This window comes from Lampris incognitus, chromosome 6, assembly GCF_029633865.1.
Source record: "Lampris incognitus isolate fLamInc1 chromosome 6, fLamInc1.hap2, whole genome shotgun sequence".
In the NCBI taxonomy this organism is placed as follows: Eukaryota; Metazoa; Chordata; class Actinopteri; order Lampriformes; family Lampridae; genus Lampris; species Lampris incognitus.
In genome coordinates this window covers 3,193,125-3,214,375 of record NC_079216.1, presented here as the reverse complement: position 1 = coordinate 3,214,375, position 21,251 = coordinate 3,193,125, and the positions used below count along the sequence as shown (strand labels likewise).

At 46.6% G+C, this 21,251-nt stretch overlaps 1 protein-coding gene across 1 annotated transcript in view; it reads right to left on the bottom strand.

The window, feature by feature from the left end:
• Positions 1 to 21,251, bottom strand: part of cspg4 (chondroitin sulfate proteoglycan 4) — a 106,899-nt gene that overhangs the window by 12,931 nt on the left and 72,717 nt on the right. Inside the window, exons 6-9 of the mRNA XM_056282195.1 lie at positions 17,847 to 18,023; positions 6,571 to 6,769; positions 3,555 to 3,686; positions 962 to 1,122 (exon numbers count right to left, since the gene is read on the bottom strand). Coding sequence (XP_056138170.1) covers positions 962 to 1,122; positions 3,555 to 3,686; positions 6,571 to 6,769; positions 17,847 to 18,023 — 669 coding nt within the window. The remainder of the gene's footprint in view (positions 1 to 961; positions 1,123 to 3,554; positions 3,687 to 6,570; positions 6,770 to 17,846; positions 18,024 to 21,251) is intronic.

Sequence of the window (21,251 nt, the reverse complement as noted above, 5' to 3'; positions counted from 1 at the left end):
TAGTACTGGTAGTATTAGTAGTAGTAGTAGTGGTAGCAGTAGTAGTAGTAGTGATGGTAGTGATAGTAGTAGTACTGGTAGGAGTAGTGGTAGCAGTAGTAGTGGTAGTAGTAGTAGTAGTGGTAGTAGTGGTGGTAGTAGTAGTGGTAGTAGTAGTAGTAGCAATAGTAGCAGCAGTAGTAGTAGTAGCAGCAGGTTGGGTTGGGTTCCGGTGGTTAATGAACACATGTTCTAGAGGGTTTGGCGGTGGGGACTGGCTCTCATAACGGGTCAGGTAGGTGTGGGTAAAAAACCCTGAGCTGTGCTTTATCACAACTGTACCACCACATACTAAATGTGACTTACTATACACTGAAGCAACTTGTGTGTTTTTTCTCACAACAACGTTTTTGCTGAGTGTGACTTGTCGTCCAGGAAATATGGTAACATGATGAGACTCAAAACAAGATAAGATGCCTTGATAAGTCAAATTATGATCCACATGTGTAACTTTAAGACAAGTTAGAATCCATCACCCTGTCAGGGCTCAAGTTAGAATCCATCACCCCGTCAGGGTTCAAGTTAGAATCCATCACCCTGTCAGGGTTCAAGGCTATGGTGGAGATCTTTTGTTCCTGACTTTCAAATACAAAACTGTCCACTACTATGGACAATAGTGGCTGCTGCCAGGTATCAGGGGTTTGTCTCTCCGTCACTGCATCACATGTCCCACACGCCTCAACACCACCTCGGCTGCTGAGGGAGGTGCAACAGAAACCACCGTGCCAACACTCGTCAGGTGTTGGAGATCCACCACCATGTTGTGAGTGGAGAACACCCAGCTTCAATCACACAACATCACAAACACTCCACAACACACCTCAAACCAGCCGGAAAGATCCAATAGGGCCAGACTCATTCACACCTTCATCATGCCACCAGACAGGAAGACACGCTACCACCTGACAGGAAGACACAGTACCTGGCTTTGGGAGAACTGGGTGATTTCCTCAAACCGGTTGCTTTCCTTGGCGAGGATCAGTCTTCCCAGGCGGGGCGGGCGGACCAGCGAGTAGCTGATCTCATCTCCATCCTCACTGGTCACAGCCCCGAGATTGGCACCGGTGATTGGCTGTCTCATTCCTGTGGAAGCACACACACGCACACGCACACACACACACACGCGTGCGCGCGCACACACACACACACACACACACACAAACACACACACACACACTCCTCTCAGAGAGCATACTGTGGAAAACGGCTCGCTGCCAGGAGCCGCTGAGCTTGTAAATGGTAACTTGAAGCAGAATCTGAAAGTGCCTGGAACGTGTGCGATTACGTTAGCTGGTGTATATTCCCTCGGAGCGCCATGTGGCCGGATCCGTTTTACAAACAACGCAACCCCTTTGCAAAACGGGGCACTGCATCTCACACGGTGGTGAGTGGCTGGAAAGTAAAGTTCATAATGGAAGGCGAGGGGAGTGACCGGCCTCATAAACCGGACCCGCTCCCCGGCTGCAGCCTCGCAAGCCGCTCCCGGAGAAGTGAGACTGTGTTTGAAACGCCAGTCGTTACAGAAAGAAAAACCCAGGACGCTGAACACGCCACGGAGCATGCTGGGACTCATGTGGAACACGCCACGGAGCATGCTGGGACTCATGTGGAACACGCCACGGAGCATGCTGGGACTCATGTGGAACACGCCACGGAGCACGCTGGGACTCATGTGGAACACGCCACGGAGCACGCTGGGACTCATGTGGAACACGCCACGGAGCACGCTGGGACTCATGTGGAACACGCCACGGAGCACGCTGGGACTCATGTGGAACACGCCACGGAGCACGCTGGGACTCATGTGGAACACGCCACGGAGCACGCTGGGACTCATGTGGAACACGCCACGGAGCATGCTGGGACTCATGTGGAACACGCCAAGGAGCATGCTGGGACTCATGTGGAACAAGCCACGGAGCACGCTGGGACTCATGTGGAACACGCCACGGAGCACGCTGGGACTCATGTGGAACACGCCACGGAGCACGCTGGGACTCATGTGGAACACGCCACGGAGCACGCTGGGACTCATGTGGAACACGCCACGGAGCACGCTGGGACTCATGTGGAACACGCCACGGAGCACGCTGGGACTCATGTGGAACACGCCAAGGAGCACGCTGGGACTCATGTGGAACACGCCACGGAGCACGCTGGGACTCATGTGGAACACGCCACGGAGCACGCTGGGACTCATGTGGAACACGCCACGGAGCACGCTGGGACTCATGTGGAACACGCCACGGAGCACGCTGGGACTCATGTGGAACACGCCACGGAGCACGCTGGGACTCATGTGGAACACGCCACGGAGCACGCTGGGACTCATGTGGAACACGCCACGGAGCACGCTGGGACTCATGTGGAACACGCCACGGAGCACGCTGGGACTCATGTGGAACACGCCACGGAGCATGCTGGGACTCATGTGGAACACGCCACGGAGCATGCTGGGACTCATGTGGAACACGCCACGGAGCATGCTGGGACTCATGTGGAACACGCCAAGGAGCATGCTGGGACTCATGTGGAACACGCCAAGGAGCATGCTGGGACTCATGTGGAACACGCCACAGAGCATGCTGGGACTCGTGGAACACGCCAAGGAGCATGCTGGGACTCATGTGGAACACGCCACGGAGCATGCTGGGACTCATGTGGAACACGCCACGGAGCATGCTGGGACTCATGTGGAACACGCCAAGGAGCATGCTGGGACTCATGTGGAACACGCCAAGGAGCATGCTGGGACTCATGTGGAACACGCCACGGAGCATGCTGGGACTCATGTGGAACACGCCAAGGAGCATGCTGGGACTCATGTGGAACACGCCACGGAGCACGCTGGGACTCATGTGGAACACGCCACGGAGCACGCTGGGACTCATGTGGAACACGCCAAGGAGCATGCTGGGACTCATGTGGAACACGCCACGGAGCATGCTGGGACTCATGTGGAACACGCCACGGAGCATGCTGGGACTCATGTGGAACACGCCAAGGAGCATGCTGGGACTCATGTGGAACACGCCACGGAGCATGCTGGGACTCATGTGGAACACGCCACGGAGCATGCTGGGACTCATGTGGAACACGCCACGGAGCACGCTGGGACTCATGTGGAACACGCCACGGAGCACGCTGGGACTCATGTGGAACACGCCAAGGAGCATGCTGGGACTCATGTGGAACACGCCACGGAGCACGCTGGGACTCATGTGGAACACGCCACGGAGCATGCTGGGACTCATGTGGAACACGCCACGGAGATGGAGGCTGTTTCATCATGGCGTCATTTGTTGTAGACAGTGTAGTTTTTCTGTGGGACTTCCTAGACCTGATCTCTGTTCCAACGCTGATGGAAACACAAACCATAACTGTGCACATGACTCCTGACTGGCCTCATGATGACCTCAGCACCACAATGGACATAAGGTACAAACCAGCGCAGGTAAGTGGTAGTAACTTGGTCATACTGCGCCCCTGTTTGCGGTGAAAAGCAGCTGGCTTACCTGGAAAGACCATGAGCTCCTCCTGTGTTTCCATGGTGATAGTCAGAGGTCTGGCAGTGACAATGAACCGGTAGAGAGGAGACGTGTGCTCGCCATCCGTCACCGTGAAGCTGAAACCGCCCGAATCCTCACCTGGATGGAGAGGACCAGTTAAACACTTAGCAAAAACTTAATGTTATGAGTTTCTAACGTTTTGTGCTGCTGTGAAGGGTTTGTTGACATGCCTGATACTTGTAAAGGTCTGAGTAAAACACACCCCTATTTTCAAATACCACCAGCTGAGAAAGATGTTCGTTGGGCGTGACGAAGATGGACAGCATTAGGAATGAGTATATTAGAGGGACAGCTCAGGTTGGACGGTTTGGAGACACAGCAGGGGAGGCGAGATGAAGCTGGTTTGGACACACGCCAAACACAAAATCACATACCCTTAAGCCCCCTCTTTGGACCATGCCAAGTGCTGGTTGCCTAATCTTAGTCATAAACTCCAACATTCCTTAGAGGCCTTCAATGGAACTCTCTTTGTTGCTGTACAAGTCTGAGTTGGTGTGAATTAATTGTCAAACCATCTGGTAACCCAGTTTAATGTTACTCAGCAAACAATTTCTAGAACAATGGTGTAACTTCCATGACTGTATCACTTAAACTGACCGAGCTACTTATTTAAGATTTTAACTGCATTTCTACCATGTAGCCATACTGCTACCTAGTGACCACAGGTGAGCAGGTCTCTTGGGTCAAACGGTTAAATGTCTTGATGCTGCTCAGTAACCCAGGTAAGGAAATCACAGACGAAGGTTGGATCAGTTCATCTGGACACAACGCTTATTGACAGATCCGTGTCAGCACTGAAGAGGTCACCTACCTGAGTAGGAAATGTTTGCTGTCCTGATTTAATAGTGAGGATGCAACTTCATCTGATCCATCATCCACACTCCAGATGCCCGTGTTTTAATTTAAAATGAACTGTTCACAAAACCCTGCTGACTAAAAACGAACTGTAAGCTAAAATGAACTGTTAACACCTTTTAGCACCGACAGTATCATTTGGTGCAGGTCTGATGAAAAGATGATAGGCTAACATGTTTTCAGGTCTGATAAAAAGATGCTAGGATAACATGTTGTCAGGTCTGATGAAAAGATGTAGGGCTAACATATTTTCAGGTCTGATAAAAAGATGCTAGGCTAACATGTTGTCAGGTCTGATAAAAAGATGCTAAGCTAACATGTTGTCAAGTCTGATAAAAATATGTTAGGCTAACATGTTTTCAGGTCTGATAAAAAGATGTTAGGCTAACATGTTGTCAGGTCTGATAAAAAGATGCTAGGCTAACATGTTGTCAGGTTTGATAAAAAGATGCTAAGCTAACATGTTGTCAAGTCTGATAGAAATATGTTAGGCTAACATGTTTTCAGGTCTGATAAAAAGATGTTAGGCTAACATGTTGTCAGGTCTGATAAAAAGATGCTAGGCAAGCATGTTGTCAGGTCTGATAAAAAGATGCGAAGCTAACATGTTGTCAAGTCTGATAAAAAGATGTTAGGCTAACATGTCAGGTCTGATGAAAAGATGTCAGGTCTGATAAAACGATGCTAGGGTAACATGTTGTCAGGTCTGATAAAAAGATGCTAGGCAAACATGTTGTCAGGTCTGATAAAAAGATGCTAAGCTAACATGTTGTCAAGTCTGATAAAAAGATGTTAGGCTAACATGTCAGGTCTGATGAAAAGATGTCAGGTCTGATAAAACGATGCTAGGGTAACATGTTGTCAGGTCTGATAAAAAGATGATAGGCTAACATGTTGTCAGGTCTGATAAAAACATGCTAAGCTAACATGTTGTCAGGTCTGATAAAAAGATGATAGGCTAACGTTGTCAGATCTGATAAAAAGATGCTAGGCTAACATGTTGTCAGGTCTGATAAAAAGATGCTAAGCTAACATGTTGTCAAGTCTGATAATAAGATGTTAGGCTAACATGTCAGGTCTGATAAAAAGATGCTAGGCTAACATGTTGTCAGGTCTGATAAACATGTTGTCAGGTTTGATGAAAAGATGTTGTCAGGTCTGATAAAAAAGATGCTAGGCTAACATGTTGTCAGGTCTGATAATAAGATGCTAGGCTAACATGGTGTCAGGTCTGATAAAAAGATGCTAGGCTAACACGGTGTCAGGTCTGATAAGATGCTAGGCTAACATGGTGTCAGGTCTGATAAAAGATGCTAGGCTAACATGGTGTCACCTACACCACAGAGGCCAGGGGGCGTCCATGAGTAATACAGGTTTGTGATGTTAATGATTCTGTCTCATTTATAACAGACTGAGATCTGATAAGTCTCGCCTAACATCACACAACTTGTCTTAGGACTGTCTGTCCTACGTCCTCACACTCAACACTATCATCGATAATACCAAATGAAACAAGTTTGTGTGTTCCTGCGTTCAACATAAACTGAAAGCCACATTGTTGTGTAGATGCTCATTGTCAATACTTCATGTCAGGGATATACTGTCACACCAGCCACCTGCATGTCCTCCCTCACCACATCCATAACCCTCCTCTTTGGTCTTCCTCTTCTCCTCTTCCCTGGCAGCTCCATATTCAGCATCCTTCTCCCAGTATACCCAGCATCTCTCCTCCACACATGTCCACACCATCTCCATCTTGTCTCTCTTGCTTTGTCTCCAAACCGTCCAACCTGAGCTGTCCCTCTAATACACTCATTCCTAATCCTGTCCTTCTTCATCACTCCCAATAAAAATCTTATCATCTTCAACTCTGCCACCTCCAGCTCCGTCACGGAGTTCACGGTACAATGACAAATTAAATTGAACCGAATAAAGTTAATCTTATTTTCTCTTTAAAAAAAACATATAAATATATCAAATGAAACTCTGAAAAGATGGTGAGGAATACTGGGAAGGACGGTGGTGAGACGACATCTCAAATCATCGTCCCTCGACTGGTTTATGCAACACAACACAGCGTGTGAACAGCTGTGAAAGTGGTTTTTACCTTGGTGGATGAAGACCACCTCCCCGTTGTTGACCTGACTCTGTGTGAAGTTCAGGATGCTCTCCTCCGGAGACTCCTTCAGGGAAATGCGCCCGGCGCTCGGGGACTCCACGTGGTACAGCAGCTCCTCCGCCGGTGTGTCGGCGTCCTCGGCTCTCAACATGCTGGTCGTGATGTCCGCCTCCTCGCCGGCCAGCACCTGAGGGAGGGATGGACAGAGATGAACAGAGCGGCGTGAGGGAGGGAACCACGGCCAGCTTGCGGAGCTGGAGGTTGAGAACATTCAATAATGAAATATGGATGGAGAGGAAGGCCTCGCACGGCCCAAAGACTTAGAGACCGCTGAAGATGAAGCGGGAGGAAACAGAGAAAGTGAGAAACGGAGTTTGTGTTGGAAACATGATGTTCACAGCGATGCAGAGAATATTCAAATAAAACTACTTCCATAAGTCTTCTTCTCTTTATTCTGCTACATGGCCATACAGGGAAGAAAAACTATCACCTGTTAAAAACCAAATGAGGATTTATTATACCACGTTCTTTTTCTTTCTTTTTTTTACCCCCCCCCTTTTTCTCCCAATTGTACTTGGCCAATTACCCCACTCTTCTGAGCTGTCCCGGTCTCTGCTCCTCCCCCTCTGCTGATCCAGGGAGGGCTGCAGACTATCACATGTCTCCTCCCATACATGTGGAGTCACCAGCTGCTTCCTTTCACCTGACAGTGAGGAGTTTCACCAGGGGGACGTAGCGCATGGGAGGATCACGCTATCCCCCTCCAGGTCCCCCTCCCCCCCGAACAGGCGCCCCAACCGACCAGAGGAGGCGCTACTGCAGCGACCAGGACACATACCCACATCTGGTTACCCACCCGCAGACACGGCCAATTGTGTCTGTAGGGACGCCCGACCAAGCTGGAGGTAACACGGGGATTCGAACCGGCGATCCCAGTGTTGGTAGGCAATGGAATAGACCGCTGCACTACCCAGACGCCCCTTTTTACCACATTCTTAAAGCTGCCAGATAGATAGACAGACACATACACACACGCACTATCTATCTATCTATCTATCTATCTATCTATCTATCTATCTATCTATCTATCTATCTATCTATCTGTATATATAGTGTTTTTTTTCGAAACCATCAATGGTGTTGAGTGCTCGACTAATGAGGAGCGGAATATCACATATACATACATATATATGTTGATATACACACACACGTATATATATATACGTGTGTGTGTGTGTGTATGTCCACATTGTACAACTACAACGTGGACACTTACGTGGGATTAACAGAGGGCCCTTTTAAAATGAGGTGTAACGCCCATATGAGTAGTTTCAGAAATGAGCATGCAAGAAATGCAGCGGCCTTAAGCCGCCACATGTGGTCATTGGTAGACAAGAGTATCGGTTATTCTGTCTCATGGAAAACCCTTACAAAGAGTAGCGCATATTCAGTTAGGGGTAAAATATGTGACCTGTGCTTGGCAGAGATGTATTTTATTATTTGCAGACCTGATATGTCCACCTTGATTAATAGAAACCAATTGGCCACCATGTTGTAGACACTGAAAACAATATCTCCTTTGTAACTACAAGTAAAACGTCTTTACTACCCCCCCCCCCATTAGATGATACACATATGGCATTTATTAGAGGTTTTTTTATGTTTTTTTTTTTAAATATTTTAACTGCCTGTCCTTCCAACTGTACCCTAACACCACCCCAATATATAATTCACATAAGTTACCTTGTTATATTTGTAATGTAGGCCACTTCAGCAGCGCCCTGGCCCCTAAATGCTTTTCAAAACAAGCCCCAGTCCCATTGGTTGTAATGTTTTCTACCCCTCCATTGGTTGCTGTGCATCGTAAGTACCTACCCCATTGGTTGTTATAGTTTGAATGTTTCCCATCTGATTGGTCGCTGTCCAACCGACATTAGGGGTGTGACGCTGGACAGCTTAACTGTATGATGCTTTGTGAATAAAACATGAGCAGCTGATGATGCCAGACGCACCAAACAGGCCTGTACTGCTATGCACTAACAGCTTTTTTCCTGCATCCCTGTTGATATATATATATACACACACACACACACACACACACACACACACAAACACACACACACACACACACACATATACACAAGCATGCATACAGAACACCAAAAAGAAAGCAACTAAACAAACAAGTGGGAGAGGAAACATAAAATACTTGAATGAGTGGATCAAGTAAGAGATGAAAATGGTCCTAAAAAGAGAAAAACGGCCAGCCGTCTTCTAAAGCACAATTCGAAGGTTAATTATTTCTGAGTGGCAGGCGAGACGCTCCTGTTATCAGAAGATTGAGCGCCGTCCCAAAGCCTGAAGGAGTCTGCGGGCGGAGGCCCGCTAATGGACTTCTAATGGCCAAGCGGCCAAGAGCAGCATTAATGGAAAGAAATAGGCCAGACCTGCTGAAAGACATCCTTAAAGAGCAAGACGGGGCCCGGAGAGACGGACGTATCGATCTGCCCACACACAGACCACCCGTCTCTCCCCATCTCCCTGGTGCCAAACCACCACAGGAGAACCCTGAGGGTGAGCAGGGACCTCCCATCAGGCTGTGGAACACACCAACATTCAAACCTGTCTTCAGGTGAGATATGACCGCAGATGCTCTGGTTCTAACACCAGTCACACCAGTCCTTTCAGCAGTCCTTTCAGCAGCCAGGAGCATTGATTTGTCATTTAATCTTATGTACAAGTACGTACACAAAAGAAACAAAACCCCTTACCCCCAGGCCACAGCAGTGCAACACAAAAACAAATTTCCAAAAACATACAAAAACAACACCACCAAAAACATACAAAACCAGAGAACAAAGCAACAACAGCCAACAACACAGTCCTCCCAGTACAACACCCAGTGTACCGCAGTCCACCCAGTACAACAGTCCACCCAGTGCAACACAGTCCACCCAGTACAACAGTCCACCCAGTGCAACACAGTCCACCCAGTACAATAGTCTGCCCAGTACAACAGTCTACCCAGTACAACACAGTCCACCCAGTACAACAGTCCACCCAGTACAACAGTCTACCCAGTGCAACACAGTCCACCCAGTACAACACAGCCCACCCAGTACAACAGTCCACCAGTACAACACAGTCCACCCAGTACAACAGCCCACCCAGTGCAACACAGTCCACCCAGTACAACAGTCCACCCAGTACAACAGCCCACCCAGTGCAACACAGTCCACCCAGTACAACAGCCCACCCAGTACAACAGTCCACCCAATACAACACAGCCCACCCAGTACAACAGTCCACCCAGTACAACACAGTCCATCCAGTGCAACACAGTCCACCAAGTACAACACAGTCCACCCAGTACAACACAGTCCACCCAGTGCAACACAGTCCACCCAGTACAACACAGTCCACCCAGTATAACACAGTCCACCCAGTATAACACAGTCCAAAAACTCCATCGTCTGGAGAACGAACACCAGCCAGGATGACTGTCGGAAGCGCCGGTCTGCATAGCTAGCAGTTAGCTGAGCCTGTCCCGCTTGCCTCCTCCTCGAGCCCACAGGACGCAGAAGACCAAGCTCTCTCAGCCAATCCAGCATCAGCTCTCCTAGCCGAGCGAAATCGACGATCAAAATAAAAACTTCATACGATGACACAAACTTAGATATAGACAAAGACACGGCATAATCGGCACTGGGTGAGGCCGCCGCGAACATGAGTCCACGCTGCCATCCTCCCGCACCAGAAGCGGTGTGGTAGGATGGGGTGTATAACACAGCTTTAAGAAAAAACCCCAACATGGACGTCCAGCCCTAAACCTCTTGGAGTCGATACTTGGCATTCAGCAAAATACCAGAGAACCAACATTTCATCCTGCTCTATCGTGCCCGTGTCTGTTAGCATCCATCTAGTCCAGCTAGCATTTAAAACGTCTTGAGACCTGCTCGCATCTCTCGCCCCCTGGTGTCCAATTTGTTCTGATGCTCCACAGCAGCTCCATCACGCCGCTGACAGTCGGCGTCCTCTGTGCCGGTGCCCCAATCCATCAGCATCCGCTCAGCTCTGCACGCCCTCGGCTCTGCAGCGCCACGCAGGTGACCGCTTTGATGACTCACACACAGGCGGCATGGGAATCACAACACAAAGCCACAACATCAGCTTCCATTACCCAACGTTTTGTACCGCTTGCACGATGTGATAACAAGGGCGGTTAAAAAGCAATATTCCCCTTTTGACTATTGTTCCTCTCCTGGCAGACTGCCGGACTCCTCCGCATGACAGGGAGCAGGGGCCTTCCTGCACACGAAGCTGTGATTCACCCGAGGGCAGGATCATCCGAGCCCGTCCCTGTCAGACCGGTGGAGTTTCCTGGCTAAGCTGAAGGTGTTTTGTACATCTTGTTCCTTTAGATCAGTGTCTGCTGAGCTGCCGGGGAGGCACAAGTACACAGACTCTCCATGTGGAGGGTCTGACACGTTTTCACGAGACGAGGTTGTGAACAGTCGCTGTGGAAACACAGACGGACAGGAAACACATCACATCTACACAACGTTAAAACAACCCCAAGACGTAGTGTAGCACTGTCTACTCAGTATATTCCTGTGTATTCAGTACATTAGTAGTACACATGCAGTGTGTTGGTGTGTACTCAGCACATCACAGTTCTCTGGTGACATCATGGTTCTTCTTACCGTCAGTATATTGCTGCGTTTTGAGGCACTTCCTGTAGGAGCCATTACACCAGCAGCAAATTACCTTTAATTACAGGCAGACTGCCTCAAATTACAACCCCAGAGCCTCAAATTACAACCCCAGAGCCTCAAATTACAACCCCAGAGCCATGCAGGGACGCGGTAATGACCCAATACAGAGGAACTTCCCTGTTTTCCTCAACCCGTTGTTCCCTTTTCCCTCCGTGATGTCGTCAACATCTTGGCACGGTACAACCACATCCCCTCTGACCTGAACAGTCTAGGCTACAGATCTGCTGCGGGATCCAATGCTGGAGAATTCTTGCCAGAAACAACTGAACTACGAATGAATGCTCTATTGGCAGCGAATATATTGTGTCTGCATTGGCTTTGTAATGATTAAACTGAAAATGGATAAGGACTCCCATATAGGAGCTGATGCTGGGCTTTGATGCTGTCGCCCCCTGTGGTCTTTAGACATATATAATCCTTCTGGTATAACTCGTGGTGGTAATGATGAAAGAAAAATGACAGTTCATCTATCATTTCTCTCCGCTGAAGGGAAATACAACTGTGTGGGTGGCAACAGCAGAGTCAAAGTAAAAGGCAGAGGCTACGCTGCAAAAGAAATGAAAGAAATACATCTCATGTTTTATCGATTCTCAAAATACGAGTGCACCTTTATAGAAACAGGGGGGGGGGGCAGATTAAATGAAACTTGTGTAGAAAGAGGGGTGACTGATTGACTGGGCCTGGTGTTCTGTGCGGTGTGATACACCAGACTGACACTAGAGGACGACGTTGGTCCGTTCTGCACAGCCAGAACCCACCAGGCAGTTTAAGGCAGCTAATCTGAAAATGGCCCTGCAAATTGATGGTTTATATAACAATCAATACATTTAGCACCTAAGAGGATGGGCTGCAAATTCAATTTACCCTGACAGAACGGCTGATAATTCGTTTGGAGGCGGTAATGAAGGAGCTGCCACTGCAAAATGACTTAGTTGGTTACTGTAAACAACTGGAGTCTCCGTCTCTGAACCTGACTGAGAGTCTGTGGTGGATCCTGATCGTCCTACGTCTCTGTCTCTGTCTTCATCAACGTACAAAAGATGTAAATGGGGCGTCTGGGTAGCATAGCGGTCTATTCTGTTGCCTACCAACAAGGAGATCGCTGGTTCGATACCCCGTGTTACCTCCAGCTTGATTGGGTATCCCTACAGACACAATTGGCCATAGTCTGCGGGTGGGAAGCCAGATGTGGGTATGTGTCCTGGTCAGTGCACCAGCGCCTCCTCTGGTCGGTCGGTCGGTCGGGGCGCCTGTTCGGGAGGGGGGGATGATAGCGTGATCCTCCCACGTGCTACATCCTCCTGGTGAAACTCCTCACTGTCAGGTGAAAAGATGCGGCATGTGACTCCACATGTATGGGAGGAGGCATGTGGTAGTCTGCAGCCCTCCCTGGATCAGCAGAGGGGGTGGAGCAGAGACCGGGACGGCTCGGAAGAGTGGGGTAATTGGCCGGGTATGATTGGGGAGAAAAAAACAAAAAACAAAGGGTGTAACTGGTGAAGTGCAGTATGCTGGAGCGGTGCTGTGACTTTGGTCACAACTCTGTGTTTGGGGTGATGATTCTGGACAAACATTGGGGCAAAAGCTGATCAGATGGGGTATTATAGTCCACAGCAGCAGGTCAGCTGATGAGCAAACTACGTTTGTAGAAAGAGAGGAAGATGAAGATGACCCGGCCATGTTGTCTCATGCTCTGCAGCTGTGCACACAGTTTCCTTAAGACAAAGACCCATAATTCCAATCACTAACATACAACACTAACAAACGCTTCTTGTTTTCTGGATTTCCCCCATTTTTCTCCCCAATAGTATCCGGCCAAATACCCCACTCTTCCAAGTCGTCCCGGTCACTGCTCCACCCCCTCTGCTGATCCGGGCTACAGACTACCACATGTCTCCTCCCATACATGTGGAGTCGCCAGCCGTTTCTTTTCACCTGACAGTGAGGAGTTTCACCAGGGGGACGTAGCGCGTGGGAGGATCACACTATTAACCCCAGTTCCCCCTCCTCCCGAACAGGCGCCCCGACCGACCAGAGGAAGCGCTAGTGCAGCGAAAAGGACACATACCCATATCCAGCTTCCTACATGCAGACACAGCCAATTGTGTCTGCAGGGATGCCCAACCAAGCCGGAGGCAACATGGGGATTCGAACCTGCGATCCCTGTGTTGGCAGGCAATGGAATAGACTGTAAACCACCCAGACGCCCCTCCAGCTTCCTGTTTTTACACCTGAGACTTCCTATCCGACCAGAGATAAAGTCAGTGTATTTACAGAAACCTTGGTGAAGGTGAATTAGCTTTCATTAATCCAGTCACTCAACAGTCAGACCAACACATCTGTCAGACCAACACATCAGTCAGACCAACACATCTGTTAGACAGGGATCAGGAGCAGCATTAATACAGACACCTTTAGACGGTAATGTAATCCTAGTCTGGTGGTAATGTAATCCTAGTCTGGTGGTAATGTAATCCCAGTCTGGCGATAATGTAATCCTAATCTGCTGGTAATGTAATCCCAGTCTGGTGGTAATGTAATCCTAATCTACTGGTAATGTAATCCTAGTCTGGTGGTAATGTAATTCTAATCTGGTGGTAATGTAATCCCAGTCTGGTGGAAATGTAATCCTAATCTGGTGTTAATGTAATCCTAGTCTGGTGGTAATGTAATCCTAGTCTGCTGGTAATGTAATCCTAATCTGGTGAGAAATAATCTGGAGGAAAAAGGAGCACACACAAACAGACAGATAGATAGATAGATAGATAGATAGATGATAGATAGATAGAGACAGACAGACAGATGACAGATAGACAGACAGACAGACAGATGACAGATAGATAGACAGACAGACAGACAGACAGACAGACAGACAGACAGACAGACAGACAGACAGACAGACAGACAGATAGATAGATAGATAGATAGATAGATAGATAGATAGATAGATAGATAGATAGATAGATAGATAGACAGACAGATAGATGGACAGATATATATATTTTAGATATAGATAGATAAATAGATAGATAGATAGATAGCTAGATAGATAGATAGATAGCTAGATAGATAGATAGATAGATAGATAGATAGATAGATAGATAGATAGAGACAGACAGACAGACAGAGAGATAACCAGAGATAAAGATATATATAGATAGATAGATAGACAGACAGACAGCCTGATCCGGTATGGAGCCTCAACTGACCCGGTATGGTCTTGTCAGTTCATACTGATTTGGCAGACTGTTATGTAGGATGTCCTTCCTGAGACAACACTAACCCTATGGACGGGGCACAGGTAAAGCGTTGGACGCCATCCCAGTACTTATGGACTTGCACCAAGCCTGTCACCTGTAGTAACTATTTATGAATGCTAGTTGTTCTTCCAGTAATTACCAGTGAATGCCCCACGGTTACTAGTTACTTTGGAATCTGTTTTAAAGTAACTTGTCTCTATTCAGTTTAACACTTTTTCATTTTGGCAAGTCAAATCTGAACTTTTGATACAAACACAAGATTGTAATATTTATATTAATTCACTAGTGTTAAAAATATATATGTCAAGTAAAAACATATAAGTTGATATGTGTATTTAGAATAGAAACTGGGTCTCATTACTGAGCAGCAACTAGTACTGTGATGTAATTATGACAAGTGATCATCAAAAGAGCAGCTGGTCATGGATGAACACTGACTAACCTTTAATGACCAGTAGACTTGGATTAACAACTAGTGCTATTTAAATAGTGACTAGTAGTGACTGAAAAGTTGATATCTACAATGTGACACCTCATAAGGGTCAACTGATAAGCAGCTTGGCATTTTGCTAGGAAGAAATGAATAGTGACTAGTGCCTTTAAATTAGATACTAGTTACTCAGATAAAACAACTAGTGCTCATTGAATTGTTACTAAAATAAAACAACTAGTGTTCACTGAATTGTTACTAATAACTAAAATAAAACAACTAGTGTTCACTGAATTGTTACTAAAATAAAACAACTAGTGTTCACTGAATTGTTACTAATAACTAAAATAAAACAACTAGTGTTCACTGAATTGTTACTAGTAAAAGAGAAAAGTGATTAGTCATCATGAAATAACTAGTACTTATTCCAATAGAACTAGTATCTAATTTTTAGCAACTAGTGACTTTATAATAGCAACTAGTGCTTACAAAATAAGTACTAGTGTGTAATTTGTAGTGACTAGGGCCATAACATGAACAGATGATGAAATGGCCTGCCAGATACACACAATACAAATACAACACACACTGCACACAGTACAAACACACATGACACATACCACTTCTGGTTTCACATCAGTCTGGGCGCCATACGGTCAGCTGGCCCCGCCCACCCACATGTCTTCCTTCCCCTCTGTGCAGCCGCTGCAGAGGAAGGCTCAGGGACCGGCTGGGACCCTCGACACTCTGCCAGAAACCCGCGGTCTCCTCCACCATCTTGATTTTCCAAAAATACAGGTTGCCAGGGAGACGGCGAGCCGCAGGCAGAGCAGTGAGGGCTGAATGACACAGTTGGTTTCCAGTTCTGTGAGCTGATTATTGTTGGCTCTTCCAACTGGCTGCAGACTCCCACTGCAGAGCTCTGCTTTATTGGTCTATTCAAACCTCACGTCTCTGTCTTCAGGAAGCCAGAGACCTGTGTTTGGTGAAACACATCTGAGCCTGATGCCAGCTGATTAAATATGCCATCAAACAAGAGCGCCATGTCTCCTCCACTTCACGCACATCACAATAATAGCTGGCACACAGTGAAGAATACAGCTGAGAATACTTATCAGGATGGTTCACCAGCAAAAGATGATTTCAACTCCACAATTACACCAAGTCTTTACCACCTAATGTACTAGGACCACTTATTTCATATTCATTTTGAGTGAACTGTAACAAATAGTAGGAAAAGATAAATGTACCACTCATCTTCTAGAGCGATGTAAGATTCACATGAATCACCGTAAACTGACATTTGAGTTGTGTGGCTGGCAAGAAACAAAACCTGCAACACGACAGCATCGCAGGCCATTTAAAGAGGGTTGAGTTGAGATGATGAAGGTCAACACAACAGCCCGGTGCAGACAGACCGCAGCCAGTCTGAGATTTAAAAAATGCCATAATAATAATAATAATAATGATAATAATCATTACAGAATGTGAGTGAAGCATTGGGACGGCTGCAGGTATCAAACCACAGCCTGCAGCTGGTTTCCCTTTGGCGCAGGTCACTATGGAGGGAAGAGAGAGTGCTGATTCTACAAACTAACTACAAAACTATATAAAACTACAGAACTACATGGAACAATATAGAAATCAAATTAGGACTACTGAAACATACAAAAATATGTACTTTGGTCTCAACATGTCTCTGGCTTAAATGCTCCTCTGCTCAACAGAAGGATTTGAGTGTTTTGTATGTGCAGCAGAAGGTGGAGCTGTCAGGGAAGAGGAGAAGAGGAAGGCCAAAGAGGAGGTTTATGGAAGTGGTGAGGGAGGACATGCAGGTGGCTGGTGTGACAGAGGAAGATGCAGAGGACAAGAAGAGATGGAAACAATGATCCACTGTGGCGCCCCCTAACGGGAGCAGCCGAAAGTAGTAGCAGTAGTAGTAGTAGTAGTAGTACTATGTACAGTAGAAGGTGGAAGGGCGTAGCCGCGGGTTGTGGCTTGCATCACATCACATAGTCTATGACAGTCCATGGTTGCAATAACACAGTTATAACCAGTGAAGCAGCACTTAGATGAAACTCACTGATCTGCCTATAGATCGTACAGATCATGTAGATGGTATGGACCATATAGATTGTATAGATCGTATAGATCATATAGATCGTATAGATCATATAGCTTATATAGATCGTATAGATTGTATAGACTGCAATAAAATGTGAAGATGAGGAGCTGGGTCGACGTCTCTGACCTGGCTATGTCCATAACCATGTACATCAGTGTTCAGTGAGGATGAGGCGATTTAGTGTTGAACAGACCTTTGAGGCCACTGCACTCTGCATCTGACATGATGCATGAATGGTGCATGTGTTCGCCACAGGGTCCCTGCAAACTCAGCACTGGGTTAAAATGCATACAGACGTAGGCGTCAGAAAAGGTCCTTCTTCACATTGTGTGCCCTGCATATAGAACTGATGTACAGCTTATGACTTCTGTCACTGAGGGGTACTTATTTGGAAAAATCGATTTGTTTGAATTATGATTTCACATTATTACTTTAATCAGAGGCCATCGTTTTGCAAAGTACAACATGCAAATTCACCTCTGTCCTGTTGTTGTTTTGTAAGAAAGCAGTTTTGTGACACTGCTTGTGATGTCCTGGTGCATAGATAGTACTGTAATATCATGTAATATGTAATATAATGTAATATAATGTGAGTCAGTGGTCCATCTGCAGCATTTTAGAGCCAGCTCAGAGCAACAGCATGTGGCTTGTTGGGTAACCGGACGGACGGTTACCTCCAGTCCCGTGTTCCGTGTCAGCATTGGCGGTTCATCGTTGACAGGTACGACAGTCACATGGATGGTGACGGGGACGCTCCGCCGCTGGATGTCATAGGCCGAGGCGGAGAGCGTGAAGCTGTCCTCCGTGGTCTCTGTGCTGTCGTGCATGTAGTAGACATGTCCCAGCTTCACCTGCAGGAGACACAGACACAGTTATGCCTGGACAGACATGACAGAGAGGTTCACACCAGAGACAGAGGACACGTCACATCTACAATTCATTTAGAGGTGTATTTTGCATGCAAACCCCATCCTAAGAAATACTATTCTGAGTTAGTGTAGAAAAACATCCTGTTTAAAATCATCCAGATGAATGCTCATAACAACCAGGAGAAATGTGCAAATGGTGCCTGGATGACTAGATATACAAGCAAATTAATATTCTACACATGCCAGTAATATGTGGGAATCTGAGTCATTTCCAAGACTGGGTTAAGTAGATGTAGAACAACCTTAAACCAGGAGATATGAGCTGATAAAACCACATATAAATACTATGTGTGTTGTATGTTTATCATGTCAAGTAGAATATCAAACCAACACTAGTTTTCACAGTGTTGGTTTGATATCCCTTAGATGTTTCACACCTCATATTCTGAGAAGTTTAGCTCATAGATTCTCATTTCCATTAGTTTAGATACCAAAATTTGTGTGTCACAATATGATGATATCCAACTTTCATCCCAACACAATACTAGTGAAAGACGATAAATGATAATATTGAATTACTGGCCCGTCCTAACTCCCTGACAGGAAATGAGGTCAGGGTCAGTGCCAAGAGGTGGAACTTATTTCCCAAAAACCTCTGTCTTCATGGATGGCCTTTCTATCCTTTTCACTGGGAGAGATTTAAAACACATGGCATAGCCACATTCTCTTCTATTCTACTGTTTCTCCATTTTCTGACAAGCCATGTGACCATTTTATTTCTGCTGATCTCTGTTCTCACTGCTGTTCCTGTGCTGATCCTGACCTGCTGATCTCTGTTCTCACTACTGTTCCTGTACTGATCCTGGTCTGCTGATCTCTGTTCTTACTACTGTTCCTGTGCTGATCTCTGTTTTCACTACTGTTCCTGTACTGATCCTGGTCTGCTGATCTCTGTTCTCACTACTGTTACTGTACTGATCCTGGTCTGCTGATCTCTGTTCTTACTACTGTTCCTGTGCTGATCCTGGTCTGCTGATCTCTGTTTTCACTACTGTTCCTGTGCTGATCCTGGTCTGCTGATCTCTGTTCTCACTACTGTTCCTGTATTGATCCTGGTCTGCTGATCTGTGTGGGTCAGTGTGTCTTTGGTTTAAACGGACGGTCCACATGATTCAAGATTACTTTATTTTTATATCCCATCATACACAAGTGTAACAAAGTAACATTCTTGTGTTTCAGCTCCTCAACATTGCAGCAACAACAGCAATAAAATAACAATAGAAAAGCAGTAAAATACTACTAAAATATACAATAGTGAATATAAATAGTGTACACTGTGTGTGTGTGTGTGTGTGTGTGTGTGTGTCACACAGACAGGCAGGCATGCTGGTCCATTGTGTTCAGTGGAACTGCACCAGTGAGACAGGAAGTGTCTAATGGATTCCATATAACCTCCAACCTCGTGGAACCACCCCGAACCCCCCACAACCCCTCTAACCTCCCCTGACTACCCCCAACTACTCCCAGTCTGTCATTACAGACCAGGGGGACAGAGAGCCAGTCAGTCGGTCTGACAACTACGACAACAAACAACACTGGACGTAGTTTCATCACCCCCCATATAGTAACTATTAGAATCATTTCCATGAGCAAAAGAAACTATTGCCCCTGGAAAGGTGTGTTTTAACACCATATATGATGTTAAAGTCAGTCTATATTTAAATACTGTGTCTGACACAGGACTCTTAACTTTTATGAACCACATTTTGTACTTGTTCATTTGAAGTCACCGATTGTCCGGCACGCTGACAACATGCTAGCAAACTGATATGAAAGCTAGCCAATGGAAGTACGTGGCGGCATGCTGAGACAAACTGTCCTGTGGACACACGTGAGAGAACGAGTCCTGTTATGCAGAGTTTACGTCTCTCTACTCCAAAACTTCTTTTCTATGGCAAAAATATAAAGACCTCTCTACCAGTCTGGGTTTTAACAGACCTCCACAAACAGAAGTGATGAAGACCTCCACAGACAGAAGAGCGAATGGAGACATGATGAAGACCTCCACAGACAGAAAGGTGAATGGACACGTGATGAAGACCTCCACAGACAGAAGGGCGAATGGAGACGTGATGAAGATCTCCACAGACAGAAGGGTGAATGGAGACATGATGAAGACCTCCACAGACAGAAGTGTGAATGGAGAAGTGATGAAGACCTCCACAGACAGAAGGGTGAATGGAGACATGATGAAGACCTCCACAGACAGGAGTGTGAATGGAGAAGTGATGAAGACCTCCACAGACAGAAGTATGAATGGAGAAGTGATGAAGACCTCCACAGACAGAATGGTGAATGAAGACATGATGAAGACCTCCACAGACAGGAGTGTGAATGGAGAAGTGATGAAGACCTCCACAGACAGAAGGGTGAATGGAGACATGATGAAGACCTCCACAGACAGAAGGGCGAATGGAGACGTGATGAAGGCTAGGATCTGACGAGGAGGAGAGTCTGATGAAATAAAAGCCGTTTTGGAGGAAAGTGGAAGTTTCTGGATTCTCTTTAACCACGTGTTACCTTGTGCAGACCTCCAGTTCTTCCAGTCAATCAGAGAGTGTCGGTGTGCTGAATGATGGGCAGTGCATTTTCTCACACACGTTTGATTTTTCTGTGACATGCAAGAACCAAATCGTATATTTGCCTGTGTCTTATGTTTAAGCTGCAGAAAGTCCTCTCCTCTCTCCTCTCTCTGTGTCGTTCTTCACAGCCTCCTCACTCATGTCACTGTACCCTTACATAACCTTGTGGAGCCACAATGACTTTATCACAAAATTACCTCCCACAGCAGTTAAACCAGCGTCCAGTCTCGGGGGCACGGTGGCGGGGACACTTGCCCAGCGGTGCTTGAAACAACGTCTGGCTCGGAAAGGCCCACTGCTGCTCACATGAGTGAACACAGAAATTTGAAATAATGTTCGATAATGAGAGCGAGCACATCCGTCTTCAATTTGGGAACAATTACGCTCTGGGTTAAACGCTGTGCTGACTGAGCACCGCTCATTGATTCCTCAACGTGGTTCTCATTTGGGAGAATATTTCATGCAGGGTATTTAACAATGAAAAGGAGACGGGCGAGTACAAAGTCTTGACCTTAAGACAAAACTGCCTCCTTTAAAGCGTTGGAGAGAAGTCCAGGTTGTGAGTATT